Source organism: Fringilla coelebs, assembly GCF_963513975.1.
Source record: "Fringilla coelebs genome assembly, chromosome: 28".
Classification (NCBI taxonomy): Eukaryota; Metazoa; Chordata; class Aves; order Passeriformes; family Fringillidae; genus Fringilla; species Fringilla coelebs.
Window position 1 is genome coordinate 1,024,695 of NC_140054.1, and position 17,116 is coordinate 1,041,810.

General features: G+C 56.8%; 1 protein-coding gene across 2 annotated transcripts in view; it reads right to left on the reverse strand.

The window, feature by feature from the left end:
• Window positions 1–1,929: 1,929 nt before the first annotated feature.
• The window catches only part of SDC3 (syndecan 3), a 47,030-nt gene continuing 31,843 nt past the window's right edge, over window positions 1,930–17,116 (reverse strand). The window contains exons 2-6 of one of the 2 annotated variants that reach the window (XR_014616788.1): window positions 13,662–13,779; window positions 12,532–13,160; window positions 10,640–10,910; window positions 8,352–9,111; window positions 1,930–8,249 (exon numbers count right to left, since the gene is read on the reverse strand). Coding sequence is in view for 1 of the 2 variants with exons in the window: in XM_084222467.1 (XP_084078593.1) it covers window positions 8,945–9,111; window positions 10,640–10,910; window positions 12,532–13,160; window positions 13,662–13,779 (1,185 nt within the window). In the remaining variant the exon portion in view is untranslated. Of the gene's footprint in view, window positions 9,112–10,639; window positions 10,911–12,531; window positions 13,161–13,661; window positions 13,780–17,116 lie in introns of both variants that reach the window. The other variant, XM_084222467.1, reaches the window with a different exon arrangement.

The following is a 17,116-nucleotide window of genomic DNA, read 5'->3' on the forward strand; positions in this document are numbered from 1 at the left end:
GATTTGGGCTTTCCAGGGAGGCAGGAGGGGACCCGGTGTGTCCATGGGGCGAGGCAGGAGCTGCTGGGATGAGCCTTGGGAGCAGCAGGTCGGCACATGGGATAAATCCTCCTCATCTGGGGTATCCAGAAAAACTCAGGGAGGATTTGGGACCCACTGAGGACCCTCCACAGCTCAGGGCTGGCCCCTGAGGACCTTCCCAGCTGTGTGTCCCCACGGTGGTCACCTGGCCACTCAGGTGTGGCTGTTCCCTGTCAGCCACCACGGGCTCGGCGCCTTTGGGTCGTTCATTTTCCAGGTGAAATCCCAGTCCTAGCTATTTTTGTGTGGTTTGCTCACATCACAGAGATTTATAGAGGCTGATTCACAGGGCGCAGAAAAAATTCCAAATAAACCACATTTGGGGTTGTCCTGGTAAATCCTGGGGTCTGCAACGGCACCGCGGGAATGGAAAATTCCTGTAAGAGCCGTTGGGGTGGAAAATGAATAAAAAATGGGGATTGGGATATAATCAGAGGCTGTTTCCAGCCTTCAGCCCAACTTCCAACGCCTCGGGCAGGCAGTTGCTCATTCTGCACAGCACAGTGGGGTCATTATTGGGGCTGGGACGGGCTGGAAGCCGGGATTAGGGCCAGTCCCACCGGGAATGCCGAGCTGCAGCTGCAGGCAGGGATTGCCATGGAACTGCCCCGCTCTGGGAATGGGCTGGAAAGGGAGGGATTTGGGCTTCTGGTGCTGTGGCCATCCAGGAGGGTTCCTGAGCTGCTCCCAGGAGGGTGGGATTTGTCCCTGCTGGAGGCTGAGGGCTGGAATCTCCAGCTGCGGAACCCCTTAGGGGGTGAAGCACTTGGAGCAGAAGTTCCTGAAGGAAGCAGGGTCATAAAAACTCATTCCCCAAGCCCAAAGAGAAGGATGTTCCCTGGATTTTGGGCCAGCAGGACATCACTGAGGCTGGGGGATTATTTCTGGGAGCCTCCTGGGCTTTGGCACTGGTGCTGGCTCCAAGGGCAGTGTGGGGACACCCAAACCCTGCCTGCTGCTCCAGGGATGGATCCAGGGAGGTCTGGCCTGGCAGGAGCTGGATAAAGACATCCAGGACGTCCTTGGGGAGGCCAAGAGCAGCCCTGGCAGGTCTGACACCATGGGAATTTCCAGGAATCCCTTTGGAAAGGGTCTGGGCTCCCTTTGAGAGAGGGTCTGGGCTGCTTCCACTTCTCACTCCAGGAGGGGATTGATCCCACAGCTGGAACAGCAGCTCCAGCTCACCTGGGACACTGGTGGCATGTGGGGATGGGGACATTGGTGGGATGTGAGGTGACAGGAGCTCAGCCAAAATCCTGGAATGGTTTGGGTCGGAAGGGAGATTTAAACCTCATCCAGAGCCACCCCTGCCATGGCAGGGACACCTCCCCCTGTGCCAGGTGCTCCAGCCCCAATGTCCAGCCTGGCCTTGGGCACTGCCAGGGATCCAGGGGCAGCCACAGCTGCTCTGGCAATTCCAGCCCAACCCCTGCCCACCCTGCCAGGGAACAATTCCCAGTTCCCAAGATCCCATCCAGCCCTGCCCTCTGGCACTGGCAGCCATTCCCTGGCTCCTGTCCCTCCATCCTTGTCCCCAGTCCCTCTGCAGCTCTCCTGGAGCCCCTTCAGGCCCTGCCAGGGCTCTGAGCTCTTCCTGGAGCCTTCTCCTCTCCAGGGGAACATTTCCAGGTTGTACTGGGATGGTCCAGGCTGTACTGAGCTCATCCATGGCTGGGCTGGAATGTTCCAGGTTCCTCAGCATCGCTGCAGTTGCCATGGAAACCATTCATTAACCCCACCCTGATGGGCCCTGGACCAGGCAGAACCTTCTCCCTCTGATCCCAGAGCACAACAGAGCCAGGAGCAGCCGGCACCAAGAACTCAGGCCAGGCCCTGGGCAGACAATGTTTAAATGACTTTATTTTTTATCTTTTCCTCATTTTATAAATGGGCACAGCACAGAAATAATTAAAAAAAATAGACAGTACCATTACAGTGCTAGATCCATTGGCAAAGATTATTTTTAGAGTCTTTTTTTTTTTTTTTTTGTCATTATTTTTAAAGTTTTGGCCATTGAGAAAGAACAAAAACAATTAACAAACATTTTCTTTTCCTTTCCTTTTTGAAACAGACACTATGAAGCCATTTCAGTACTAAACTCTAGGAGAGTTATGTACATACAAAAGAAAGTTCTGTTTAAGATATGTCTCCTATTAAAAATATTTACATGCATTTTTTTCCCTCCCGGATTCATTGAAAGCTCCAACATTTGTAGTGTTCCAGATCTTTGTTTTGTTCTCCTATGGGGGTTGGAAATCAGCTCCAAAAAAAAGGGAAGTTGGAATTACTTCAATCTTCTGGAAAGGGAGATTTTTTTAAATTTTACTTTTGGGATGTTTATCAATGGAAATTTTTTTTTGTCTTTTTTTTACAATTATTTTATTTTTAATTTATACAAGAAGGTTTGATGTTTATTTACAGGAGGAGCAGTGGGTGATGGTTTATCCTGGAGATGTGGTGGTGAGAGAGAAGGGGGGGATTTTAAAAAGTTTTTCTATCAAACTGCAATGGATTCCTGTTTTTCAGGAGTCAGGTTTGATTGTCAGCTGGGCTGGGGTGACTTCGGCCAGGGGGGACCCTGAACGGGGGGAATTCCTGCAGGAAAACCCCCTGGAGCCCTGGAGGTCTTGGGAGAAGCGCTGGAGTGTGGGGTGTGAAAAATCAGGGGTTTTTTACCCAAAAATCAAAATAATGGGGGAAATAAACATAGACATGAAAAGCTGGGATCTGCAGACCCTCTGAGGCTCCTCGAGGAGAAGGGGGAGCTGCCGGCACAAGAACGGGGGAGGCTCCGGAGCTCGCGGGGCTTTGGATCCATCCCGGGATCCCAGCCCGGATCTGCTCCGCCCTGCAGCGGCAAAAGGCTCCTGATCCCAGCTGGGTGATCCCAACCCACCGGGATTGGGATCGGGATTGGGACTGGGATCGGGATTGGGACTGGGATCGGGATCGGGACTGGGATCGGGATCAGGATTGGGACTGGGACTGGGATTGGGACTGGGATTGGGATTGGGACTGGGATCGGGATTGGGACTGGGATCAGGATTGGGACTGGGATTGGGATCGGGACTGGGATTAGGATCGGGACTGGGATTGGGATCAGGACTGGGACTGGGATCGGGATTTGGATCAGGATTGGGACTGGGATCGGGATCGGGACTGGGATCGGGATCAGGACTGGGATCGGGATCAGGACTGGGATCGGGATTAGGATCAGGATTGGGACTGGGATTGGGATTGGGATCAGGATTGGGACTGGGATCGTGATCGGGACTGGGACTGAGATCGGGATTGGGACTGGCATCAGGATTGGGATTGGGACTGGGATCGGGACTGGGATTGGGATCGGGATCAGGATTGGAACTGGGATCAGGACTGGGATTGGGATTGGGATCGGGGGGATGTGAAGGGCAGGGAGAGGAGGGAGGAGCAGCAGGAATTGGAGAGCTGGAATCCTGCATCCCTTGGGACAGGGAGTGAGGGGGAGCCCCACATCCTTTAGCACAGGGAACGAGGCTGAATCCCAGATCCCTTGGGACAGGGAATGAGGGGGAGCCCTACATCATTTGGGATAGGGAATCCTGCATCCCTTGGGAGCCGGGCCAAGTCTGAGTCCTGGATCCCCCTTGGGACAGGGAACAAGGGTGAATCCCGAATCTTTTAGGACAAGGGTTGAGGCTGAATCCCACATTCTTTGGGACAGGAAATCCCACATCCTTTGGACAGGGAATCCTGCATCCCTTGGGACAGGGAATGATGGGGAATCCCACATCCTTTAGGACAGGGAATCCTGCATCCCTTGGAAATGAGGCCAGGGCTGAATCCCGAATCCCTTGGGACAGGGAATGATGGGGAATCCTGAATCCTTTAGGACAGGGGTTGAGGCTGAATCCCACATTCTTTGGGACAGGGGCCAAGGGCTGCAGAGCCCAGCACGTGGTGCTGGAGGACAAATCCTCCTCTTTTTCCTCTTTTTCCTCCTCCTTTTCTTCTTTTTCCTCCTCTTCTTCCCCCTCAGGAGCAGAGCCCCCTGGCCCTGTGCCCATCTATACATCTCTACATATACATTAATTACATACACACATTATATACACACACAGACACCCCCAGCCCCACTCCCAGGGATCCCAGGGAGCTCATTCCCACCAAACCTTTCTGGATTGAGAGCTCAGAGTTACGTCAGAGCCTGGCAGAAAACCTTGGAGCACGGAAAAGATCCTGACAAGGGTGGTTACAGGAGAAAAAGGGAATTAAAAAATCCATTCCAGTTCTTGGCTGGTGGGTTTGTTCCTGTGGAAGGAACTGAGCTGGGAATTCACAGCACAGAGAGCTCGGAATGCTGGAGCTGGAGATGAGGCAAAGGAACTCCCAGACAGGGATTGTCGGGGAAATGGGGGAGGGAGAGGGGAAATTTGAGGCAAACCCACCCATCCTGGCAGTCACCCAGCCTGAGCCATCCCTGTCCCATCCCTTTCCCTGCAGCTGGATCCCCCCAGCACGGCTCATTCTGGAAATGTCCAAAATCAGAGAGGTTTTTGGAGCTAAGGGACAGCTCTATCCCAACACAGGCACCTGGTGCTTTCCATGGAAAGATCCAAGACCAGAGAGATTTTTGGAGCTAAGGGACAACTCCAAGCCCTGCAAAACCCACCCAGGGCTGGGTCCTGCTGCTGCTGGGCCCCTTCCATGTCCTGCCCTTCCTAAACTCCCTGTCCAGCCCTGGTTTGGGCTCTCTGCTCTTCCTTTCCCTTTGGATGTTCCTGGCTGTTCTCCTGCTGGATATTCTCCATCATTCTCCTGCTGCAATTCCAGCAGGGAGAGCCCCAAGGCTGGCACAGCTGGCAGAGCAGCCCACACCACCCTGCAATTCCAGAAACTCTAAAATTATCCAGCTGGAACAGCCAAGGTTCTTCCTGTGGCTCCAGCACATCACACACACATGGGAACAGAAATGGAAAAGCCATGGAAAAATCCCTCAGGGAGCACAGCTGGAAGGACCAGCACATCTGGGCACTGCTCCAGCTGCTCCTGGCTGGGATCAGTGTGAGGGATGGGAATTTGGGCAGAGGGAACAATGCCAGACTCAGCTTTGGGAAGGGAAGGTGCCTGAGACACTTCCACTCCCACTTGAGTTAATTTTCCCAAAAATCTGCTCTGGGCAATGGCTCCTCCTGTGTGGAGCCTCCTCTCCTTTTCCCCATCTGTGTTCCCACCAGGAATCCCAGGAAAGCCCCGGAGCAGGAGTGACACCACCTGCACCAGGCACCAGCCTAGGGTTTTATCCATCCCTGTGGCTCTGCTCATGAAGAAATGGCTTTATCCAGGATTTTTGGGGGAGATGGACTTCCCCAGAAAATCCTGCCCATATTCAGCTCCATCCCAGCTCCTTGGAGGGAGGCACAGGGTCACATTCTCCAGCACGAGACTTTTTTCCCTTTCAGGCATCAACTCAACAACCCCCGTGGAGCTGAGGTGACACTAGAGGCTGTGACATCATTACACAACCACGAAAAGTTGGCTCCAAACCCAAAAAATTCTCCTGGAGCTCACATCCCTCTCCAGGTGGAGAGCAAAAAGGTGGAAGCAGGAGATAAACAATGAATTATTTCATCACTTCTGATTAGCAGTTGAATTGCCTTCACCTTTTTTATTGTGTTTATCTCATATTTTAATTACTGCAGAAGCCCTGCCCAGGCTCCTCTCACCCTCCCACCTCCAGCTTCCCTCACTCCCGAAGCTGTGATGGATTTAAGTGCCAGGATTACAACCTAACACCAGCTGAGAGGGACGAGGTTAAGCTTGAGTGAGTAAAAAAATTGTATTATGGAACTTCAGACTATTAAATAGGAGGAAAAAATGGAATGAAGAAGATTAAGGAGGCAGCTCTGAAAAGCAGCATTAAAAAGATTAAGCTGGGAGGGATTATTTTTTTTTTTTTAAGCAAGCTCCAAAGATTAAATCCAGGTTTTCCCAAAAGATGGGGATTTTGGGTGACCTTGTTGACCTTGACTTGTGCCACTCCCCTTTGTGTGATCCCAACAGGGCCAAAATCCTCCAAATCATCAAATGCAGGAGTCCAAACTCCCTCTGGAGCAGCACAAAGTGGTTCTGGACTGGCACCAGGCTCCTTCCGAATGTGTTCCCTCTTTTGGAGCATCCTCATCCTCCCTCTGGGATGGGCACAGAAATGGTCACTCCCAGCACCACCACCCCAAACATCCAGCAGGGTCTTCTCCAAGCTCCAAGAACCTAAACCACGAGGATTTTGAAGCTGACAGCTCAAAAATTTAGAGGATTTAGAGCTGACTCACACATGGGGCTCTGTTCCCTACCCCAAAGTAAAGCCAGGCCATCATTTTGGGTTGTATCCCAGGGAAAAGCAGCCCAAAGCTCCCAGCTTCCCAACTCCAAATCCCACCCAAGCATCCCAGTGCACTGAGAAACTTCAGAGATTTCATTTCCTTCCACACCTGTGTTACTGTGGGTGTACAGGAGTGGAGATATGTACTTATATATATTCAAAATATTCTTCTGGCCTCAAATCCCTTCCACAATGAAGCTCTGCTGTCTTGTAACCCCCACCAGGGCCATGAAACCCTAAATCCCCCAACCCCCCCAGGGGCCAAAGTGTCCCTGGCCCTGTTAATTCACCAAGCAATGATTTTCCCCCCAGATTTTCCCATTCAATTTGTTCCAAGAGCAAATCAAAAGTCTTCAGGGGACCCCATCGAGATCACGACCATTGTGACAACAAAACCCCACAAACAGGGCTCCAGCTAATTAAGATCCACCTCATTGAAACACCTTAATTGAAACATCTTAATTAATTAATCTGCGCCCTGGGCAGCCTCAGAGGAGGCACCGGGGGTGTGGCAGGGTTGGGTTCTCTCCAGCCCTGTGGGTTGTGCTGGGATTTACACACCAATGAAGGAAAACCATCAATCCTGGGGATTCAAAAAGTAAAGGAAAACCATCAATCCTGGGGATTCAAAAAGCAAAGGAAAACCATCAATCCTGGGTGTTTCCATCGATTTTGGGATCTTTCCAATGATCTGACCAGCCCTGGGGCTGAGCCGTGGTTCTGCCTCCCCTTCCTCACCTTGGTGGGATCCCTGCCGGACCCTGAGGGGACAGGGATGGTCCCTGCTTGGATTTTCTCCCTTAGGCTGCATCCCACGCCTTGCAGAGTTTTGTTATCCCCTCTGGAAGAGCCAGGGACAGGATTCAGCTTCTCCATTCCCAGCTCCTCCCCAAGGAATGTCCTGCAAAGCCGAGCTTTAGTGGTCACAGTGAAAACCCAGCCCAAGCCAAGTGCCTTCCTGGCCAAACCCCTCAGCCAGGTGTGGATCCAAGAAGATTCCAGGGGTGGCCGGATGGCAGCAGCCTGGGATGCCCCAGTGCAGCTCCACAGGCTCTCCAGAATGTTGATCCAAAGGGATCATTCCCAGCGTTTGTATTTATTTCCTTTTTCCCCCACTCCAGGAGCGAATCCAGGTACTCCAGCCCCTTGTGCTTTTCCCAAGGTTCCAGGAGCGTTGGAGAGTCACGTTCTCTCTTCCAGCAGAACGAGATTCCTGCAGAGTGACCAACCCCATTGCAAAGGAAAACCAAAAAATGAAGACGAGACAGAGGGAAGGAAATCTCCTTCCTTTATGGATGGAAAAAAAAGGGCAATAAATCCAAAGCAAACCCCCTGCGCCCCGGGGCCGGCAGGAGGGGTCTGAATCCCAGAGTTCATGGTGGTGGTGGTGGGAAAAGTCCAGTTGAGCTCCAGGCGCCGTGGGCAGCCCATCCTGTGCTCTCCAGGGCATTCCTGGGCACGGCTGCCCTGGCATCGGCTCCTTGGCATCGGCTCCGTGTCCCGTCCCTCCCGCCAGCAGAAAGGCCAGCGGTGCTCGGTGTGACCCAGGCGGTGCTCGGTGTCACCTCAGGGTGCTCCGTGTGACCCAGGCGCGCTTGGTGCCACCTCAGGGTGCTCAGTGTGACCATGGCACTGCTTAGTGTCACCTCAGGGTGCTCGGTGTGACCGCAGCACGCTCAGTGTTACTTCAGGGTGCTCGGTGTTACCGCAGCGCCTCGGTGTGACCTTGGCAGAGCTCAGTGTGACCGTGGCACTGCTCGGTGCCACCTCAAGGTGCTCAGTGTGACCCAGGCGCACTCGATGTCACCTCAGGGTGCTCGGTGTTACTGCAGCGCCTCGGTGTGACCTTGGCAGAGCTCAGTGTGACCGCGGCACTGCTCGGTGTGACCGTGGCGCTGCTCGGTGTCACCTCAGGGTGCTCGGTGTGACCTTGGCAGAGCTCAGTGTGACCCAGGCGTGTTCGGTGTCACCTGAGGGTGCTCGGTGTGACCATGGCACTGCTCAGTGTGACCCAGGCGTGTTCGGTGTCACCTTGGCAGTGCTCAGTGTGACCTTGGCGGAGCTCAGTGTGACGGTGGCACTGCTCGGTGTCACCTTGGCGCTGCTTGGTGTGACCGTGGCGCTGCTTGATGTGACCTGGGCACATTCCGTGTGACCGCAGCGGTGCTCGGAGTCACCTCAGCGGTGCTCGATGTCACCTCAGCGGTGCTCGGTGTCACCCCGACCCCGGTGGGGCGCTCAGTGTGACCGCAGCAATGCTCGGTGTCACCTTGGCAGTGCTCAGTGTGACACTGCTGCTCCGGGCACCCCGTGCCCCCCATGCCAAGGACGCGTTTCCTCCTTCAGCCGCTGCGGGTTTTGCTTTTAAAAATTCACAGTCTGATCCCAAAAAAAGAGAGAGAGGAGGGAGGAGAGAGAGAGACTGGATGGAGGAGAGGACGGGGAGGGTTTGGAGCAGGGAGGGAGGGAGGGAGGAAGCGTGAGGCACTCTGGGCTCTCCGTCTACGCGTAGAACTCCTCCTGCTTGTCGGGCTTCTGGTAGGTGACGTTGGCCTGCTTGGGCTCCTCCAGGGTGTAGCTGCCCTCGTCCTTCTTCTTCATGCGGTAGATGAGCAGCATCACCAGGAAGGCGGCGAAAAGGGCGCCCACCACACCACCCACGATCACCGCTGCAACAACGCACAGGGACACGGCTGTCAGTGCCACCCCCGGCTGTCAGTGCCACCCACGGCCATCAGTGCCACCCCCGGCTGTCAGTGCCACCCACAGCCATCGGTGCCACCCATGGCCATCAGTGCCACCTATGGCTGTCAGTGCCACCTATGGCTGTCAGTGCCACCCGCAGCCATCAGTGCCACCCAAAGCCATCAGTGCCACCCACGGCTGTCAGTGCCACCCACGGCCATCAGTGCCACCCCCGGCTGTCAGTGCCACCCACAGCCATCGGTGCCACCCACGGCCATCAGTGATACCTATGGCTGTCAGTGCCACCCCCAGCTGTCAGTGCCACCTGCAGCCATCAATATCACCCGCAGCCATCAGTGAGTGCCACCCCCAGCTGTCAGTGCCACCCCCAGCTGTCAGTGCCACCTATGGCTGTCAGTGCCACCCACGGCATTCAGTGCCACCCACAGCCATCAGTGCCACCCACGGCCGTCAGTGTCACCCACGGCTGTCAGTGCCACCCACGGCCATCAGTGCCACCCACGGCCATCAGTGCCACCCACGGCTGTCAGTGCCACCCTCAGCCATCAGTGCCACCCACAGCTTTTTGTGCCTCCCACGGCTGTCAGTGCAACCCCCTCCCGTCCATCAGTGCCACCATTGCCTCTCAGGGTCATCTCCAGCCATCAGTGACCCCTCCCGGCTATAAGTGCCACCCCTGGCCATCTGTGCCACCTCTCTGGTCCTCAGCGTCACCCCCAGCCATCAATGCCATCCCTCTGGTCATCAGTGCCACCCCAGACCCACCATCAGTGCCACCCACTGGCCTGGCTGTCAGTGGCACCCCCAGCTATAAGTGCCACCCCTGGCCATCAGTGTTGCCCCTCTGGCCATCAGTGTCACCTCCTGCCCTCAGTGCCACTGCCATCCCCAGCCCAGCTTCTAGCACAGAGAGTTTGGGGGGGATCCTTTGGGATTCCAGCCTGGTTTTGGGCTCTGGAAATCTGGAGTACCCTCTCAGCAGTGGTGGGGTCACTGCAGCACATCTTTGGATTTCCAGGAGAAAGATCTCTTTTTTTCCCTGGAAATCCATCTCAGCTCAAATAAATTGTGGACAATGTTCCTTGGAAAGGCGTGGAGACCCCTGGGACCCCCCAGCAGGGCCACAGAGAAATTTTGGGAGGTGGGTGTGGGTTCTACCAGGCTCAGCACTGCCGCAGTTTGGGGGGATCATTTGGGATTCCAGCCTGGTTTTGGGCTTTGGAAGTTTGGGAGCAGCACTGGGTGCTGAGCTATGATCACAGAACATCTTTGCACTAAAATCCCATTATTTTTCCCCAGAAATCCATCTCAGGAGAAGGAAATTGTGCAGAGCTGGCAAAGGCACAAAGACCCTGGGACAGCCCATGAGCAATTTTGGGAGGTGTGTGTGGGTTATCCCAATGGCCTTCCCAGGACTGTCCCTTCTCCTGGGACAGCCCAGCCCCCTGTGCCCCCAAACCGTCCCCCCAAGCTCCCGGTCCCATATCTCACCTATCAACACCTCCTTCCTCTCCAGGATGTTTTTCTGGGGCAGCTGAGCAGCCGAGTTGCCCGAGTCTATCGTGTTGTCCATCAGCCCTGTCTCCACGTTCCTGCCAGGCCCTGGCCCCGCCGGCGGTGTCACCACAGCCACCACCTCGTTCCCGAGGTCGGGACGGGTCGTCTCCTCCTCCTCCCGGATCTCGAAGTCCCCGCTGGGGCCGCTGCTGGCCGGCACCTCCAGCTCCTTGTCGGGGGCTGTCGTCACCTCCCCTGGCTCCATCTGGGAGAAAGGACAAGATGGAGCAGGGGACAAGGACCAAAGGGTGTCCACAAGGGGGACATCACCAGACTGAAGACAGCGTGGGGGACATGAGGATGACATTGGGGTGTCCCTTCCCCGTGTCACTGAAGTTGTACCGCAGTGACAACACAACCGCACGTCGTGATCACCACATGGCTGAGGCCAGCATGGCTGAGCCAGGCCATTCTCTGCCCCCATCCCAGGACCTGTTCCCTGTAGTTTCTCCTAAAGAGACCCCATTCCAGACCCTGCACCCTTACAGGGAAGGATTTCTCCCCAGTATCCCATCCCAGGCCCTGTGCTGGGCTCTGTCCCCAGAGCACAGGCTGGATGTCACGGCTGGAAGGTGACTCACTCCTAACAGGAGGTGACAACCTCCATGCCACACCAGCCCAGCAAGAGGAAGGTTTGGATGCTGCTGGATGAGCTCCAGGGGTCCTTTCCCCCTTCTTTTCCCCCGCTCCTGCTGCACAGGGCAGAAGCAGGAGGACTGGCCCCTGTTACCCAGGCCACAGAGCTGTCACCCAGGCCACAGGACTGTCACCCAGACCACAGGACTGTCACCCAGGCCACAGGGCTGTCACCCAGGCCACAGGGCAGTCATCCAGCCCAGATCCCTGCTGTCCCTGCCCAATTCCCTTGGCAAGGAGGGGATCCCAGCCTCAAGGATTGCCTGGGAATATGATCCATCCCACCCCTTCCATCCCGCCCTGATCCATTCTCTGCCTCCTGCACAGCCCCTCCGGAGCAAATCCCCCAGACCTTCCCCCTTGTCCCTCGGTGTCTGCGGAGCCGGAGCATCCCCGAGCCCAACCTCCCCCGGACCCCTCCCTGCGGGGGCAAACGGCTCCTTCCCGCCTGCCTCGGTCACAAAGCAGGATTCGGGACGAGCCAGGATTCGGGATGAGCCGGGAGCTGTCTGGGCCGGGGGTGGGAGCCCTCTCCATGTCCCGCTGCCCCGGGGCCAGCGCACGGCTCAGCGCTTCCCACGAGCGAGCGGCCGCGTTTGTGACAGGGATTAATTGAAGGTCAGCGAGAGCCCCGAGCGCTCCGAGCACGCATTTGCAGGCGGAATAGAGAGAGTAGTTTAGACAAATCACTCCACCTTTCAGTCAAAGCAGCTGCAAAGGGCCCCTGAGGGGCTCTGAATGCGAGATGGAGCTGAAATTCCTGCTCAGGACACCCGATGGGCTGGAAATGCACCATCAAGCGGTAATTGAGGAGAGTTTGGGACTCCCGGCGAGGGGCGGGAGCCGGGACATGACACCAAACCCCAAGGACAGTCGCTGTGTCCCCGTGGGATGCGGCATCGCTGCCCTCCTGCCTGGGGAAGCCGCTCTGAAGAAGGCAGTGCGGGGTCACCGGGGTGGGTGGCACATCCTGCGTGCCCCCAGGAGCCTGAACCCCTGCCCGGGCTGAGCTCCCCCCTTCGCCTCCTTCCAGCTCCCCAGACGTTCCGCTCTGAAGAGCCCAGCCTGCCTCCTCCTCCCTCAGAGCAAGTGCCAAGGATGGACGGGCACCAAAGGCCTCCCGTGGCCACCACTTGGCTTCCCACGGAGCCCAGGAGCCCGAGCAGGTGAGAAGGGCTCCGGCCTCCTACCTGGGGGGCCTCCGTGGGCGGCAGCGTGGTGGCCGCGGGCGGCAGGGCCGTGCTTTTCTCGGGGAGCTCTGCAGTCCTCGAGGTGCTGGGCTTTGGCAGGGCCCTGGGCTTGGCCGTGCTGGTGGGGACAAGGCGTGGCGGGGCCACTTCTGTCGGCGTGCTGGTGTCGGGGACGGGCGTGGTGGGGGTCTCCAGGGTGGTGGCCCGGGTGGTGGCTGCCTTGGTGGCCAAGGGGGGCAGGAACCTCCGGATGGTGGTGGGCTTGGCCGTGGCCACGGTGGTGCTGCTTGTGGTGGTCGTGGTGGCCTCCGTGGTGGTGGTGGTGGCTGTGGTGGTGGTGGCCGTGGTGGTGGTGGTGGTGGCCGTGGTGGTTGGGGGCTCGCTGGCCGTGGTGCTGCTGGTGGTGGCTTTCCAGCTGGGCACCGCCGGTGCTTCTGTGGTCCTGGGGATGAGGAAGGCGCTGGTGGCCTGCCCGGGGGTGGTGTCCTGGGGGGTGGGGGATGGCTCCAGGGGCGTTGCCATGGGCTGGGCAGCAGTGACGGGCAGCACGGCCGCCGTGGTGGGCAGTGTCACCAGCGTGTCCGTGGTCAGGCTCACGGCCGTGTCCAGCCCCGGCTCCGGCTCGAAATCTGAAACGGGTACAAGAGGGAGGAGTGGAGCAGCTGCTGATGCATTTCCCTGGCATCACCCCCAAAATCTGAGAACACAGATGGTTCCAGGCTCAGCAGAAACCAAGGGCTGTGCCCATGTGGTGGCCAAAGCCCTCTCTGGGGTCTGTGGAGGGGCCAGTCCTGCCCAGTAGGGCCAGAGGCTGAACTGGGACATGGAGGCGCTGGAGCCCAACTTTTGGGACAGCTCCAACTGCTTTTGTCTCAGAGGACAATTCCAGTGCTGGATAAAGGGCAATTCCCTCCCTCACATCCCCTCTCCAGCCCTCCAACCTCATAGTCAGCCAGACACCCTTCTCCACAGCCCCCAGTCCCACAGCCAGCCAAGGACCTTCTCAGGAACTCTTCGTTCCCACAGCCAGTTCCTTCCCAGGAACTCCCCAACCTCACAGCTGGCTAAGGACCCTTCCCAGGAATCCCAGGAACTCCCCAGCCATCCAGGGGCCATTCCCAGTTACTCACACCCCGAGCCAGAGCCGGAGTAGATGTCGTCCAGCTCATCCTCTCCAAAGGGGTCGTCGTCCCCGGAGCCCTCCAGGTCCACGGGCCGCTCGTAGTTCTCATTGCGCCAGCGCTGAGCCTGTGACCAGAGGGACACGTGAGAAGCTCCAGCCTCACCCAGGTGACACCCCAGCCACCCCTTGTGGGACGAGGCAGGGGAAAAGCCAGGACAAGGCAGAAGCAGCACAAACAGCCTCCAGCTGAACCACTCAGAATCGCAGTGTTTTCCCCCAAAACAACTCAGAGTGAGCTCACACCGACTTCAGCACTTCCCATGGACAAAAAGGCCTTTTTCTGGGGAAAACCCAGCAATTCTTTTTGGAAGCTGTAAGAAAAATGCTTGGCTTGGTTCTCCAGCTGGCTGCTGTTCAGGCTCGATGATTTCCCTGTGAGTCCTGGCTCCGGTGTGACAGCAACACCTCATCAGCTGCCACAGCTTGGGAAGCCTCCAGAGGAAACAACACCAGACTTCAAATATTCCCCTGCCTCCCAGAGCTGCGAAAACACGGGGAGCCCTCGCTAGCAGCGCTCTTAAACATCTTGTTTTGCAGATCAAAGTGTCTCCTGTCGGCGTTGCAAGGAAACGCTTTGACACCTCATTACAAGGCAAACAAGGCGGCTTTGATCTGCGAGATCGCATCGGATGTTTCAAGATGTAACGAGCCAGGTTCGAGCTTCAGTTTCAAATCAAGGCCTTGAAGGGTCCCTGTCTCTCTCGGAGCATTTTACCTCCCGAAAACAGCTCGGGGTTTCTTTGTTTTCACTGCAGCTTGGAGCTTGAACAGTCAGGCAGAGAAACTTGGGACCTGACTCGTGTTTTGTCCCCAAATCCCTTCTCCCATCAGGAGAGAGAATCCATCAGCTCTGGAAGGGCAGGAGGAGTTGAGCCTTTAAGTGTCTGAGCTGTGTCTGGCTGGATCTGTTCCAGCTCTCCCCAGCAGCCACGGGCTGTATCCTGCTGCTCCCCAACACCCCACGTGGTTCCCAAATCTCTGGGAATATTCAGCCTTTGCCCCCCAGCGGATGTGCCATCCTGGATTCCAACACCCGCTCACCAGCAGCTCACTGCAATTTGTGATGCAGCAGAACAAATCCTCAGGGATTTGGAAATTGCACAGCCCAAAAATATGAGACAGGTCACCAGAACTGATGGGAAAAGAAGGAAAAATGCCAAGGATTGAGGGGTGCAGGAAGAAGCATTGGGAATCACTCTTTTGATGTTTTTACACCAAAAGTGTCAAGGCCGCCCAAGAAATGAGGAGAGCCCAGAGCTCCACAGCCCATCCCCATTCCCGAGGGTGGGATTCTCCCTGCATGACCTGCAAAGCCTCTCCCTGATGGGAGCCACATGGCCCCGCTCCCTTTGTTCCTCCTGAAATTGGAACCAGATGAGGCTGTTCCAGACTCCTGGCTCTGGGCTTGGAGCAGGAAATGGGAAGTCCCAGTTTGGCTCAGCAGCTCCCATCTGTCCAACACCCATCTGTGCATCCATCCATCCATCCATCCATCCATCCATCCATCCATCCATCTATGAATCCATCCATCCCCCATCCATCCATCCATCCATCCATCCATCCATCCATCCATCCCCATCCATCCATCCATCCATCCATCCATCCATCCATCCATCCATCCATCCATCCATCTATGAATCCATCCATCCCCCATCCATCCATCCATCCCCATCCATCCATCCATCCATCCATCCATCCATCCATCCATCCATCATCCATCCATCCATCCATCCATCCATCCATCCATCCATCCATCCATCCCTCATCCATCCCCATCCATCCATCCATCCATCCATCCATCCATCCATCCATCCATCCATCCATCATCCATCCATCCATCCATCCATCCATCCATCCATCCATCCATCCATCCATCCATCCACCTTACCCTAAACCCGAACAAGCCCCAGCCAGGACCAGCACAAACCCCACATCAGCCCCACAGGCAGGACCAGACCTGGGGGGGGCCCACCTGCAGCACAGCCCCAGCCAAGCTTCACAAAGACCTAAAGACTTGGGAACAATCTCCAGGTGTTCCTGGTGCACAGGGACATTTGGGACACTGGGATATTGTTCCTGAAGAAGCCCCCTCCCCACTTGGTTCCCAAGGTGCTGACGTAACCCCCTCCCAGCTGCAGCCCCGACGGTTTGAGGTCAGGCTCACACCATAAATCTTGGGAGCAGTCGGGGTTTATTTGGATTTAGTGCTGCTTGGATCGTTAGTGCTCTGCATGCCCCGGGCCGTGCCTGGCTCCCCCTCCCCGGGAACGAGGGGCTGCTCCTGGGGCTGCTGCCCCCGGAATGAGGGGCTGCTCCCACTGGGAACGAGGGCCTGCTTCCCCCAGGAATGAGGGGCTGCCCCCCCTGTCTGACCAGGATGGAGGAGAGGGAAGGCAAAGTTTGCCAGCCCGGGAAACTACAAATCACTCAGGACAGCAGTTCCCACCTCCCGACCTGGGGCTGCCTCCCCATCCATCACAGCCCCCATTCCCAATCCATCACAGCCCCCATTCCCAATCCATCACAGCCCCCATTCCCAATCCATCACAGTCCCCCCTCCCAATCCATCACAGCCCCCATTCCCAATCCATCACAGCCCCCATTCCCAATCTATCACAGTCCCCCTTCCCAATCCAGCAGCCCCCATTCCCAATCCATCACAGTCTCCCCTCCCAATCCACCCCAGCCCCCATTCCCAGCCCATCTCAGCCCCCAAGCCAAGTCACTGCTGCCTGGATTTGTCCCAAAAGAGAAACTTCCTCCAGATTTTATCCCTGCCCCAGCAGGGTCCATGGGGTCAGAGCATGGCTGGAGGGACCCTTGGATGTGCCGGATCCATCCTGCAGCCTCTGATCCCCAGGGATGGTGGCAGGGACTGTCCCCACCCCGTGGCACGAGGGATGGAGCTGCTGCTCCAGAGAGAAATTCCTTTTCCAGGGCACAGATCCCTGCTCAACACGGGGTGCCACACCAGCCATGTCCCCATCTGGATCGGTCCCCCCGTGGCTGGGGCAAGGGACAGGCTTGCAGCATTCCAGGTGCTCCCAGCAGCCTGTTCCAGACAGAGAGCTCCTTGGGGCAGGGAGGAAATCCCAGCGAGCTGCTGGCCCTGGCTCTGCTCCCCCTGTCACCCCCTGCCCTGGTGGCACCAGGATGCCATTTATTAGCCAGCTCCAGCCAAGGGCCAGCAGCTCCCATCCCCGCAATTCCAACTGCCCAGCTGACAGCTCTTGGCAGGGGTTCCTTCCCCAGCTCAGCGCTGCCTCATTAGGGAAATTAAACCCGGGATCGGCAGAGCTGCTGGAGGCGGCGGGATGAGGCTGCCCTGGGGGGCTCTGTCACTTCTGGACAAGGAGTGGGAAGGGTTCCGTGTGCCCAGGGAGGAGCTGGCTGTGCCCAGGA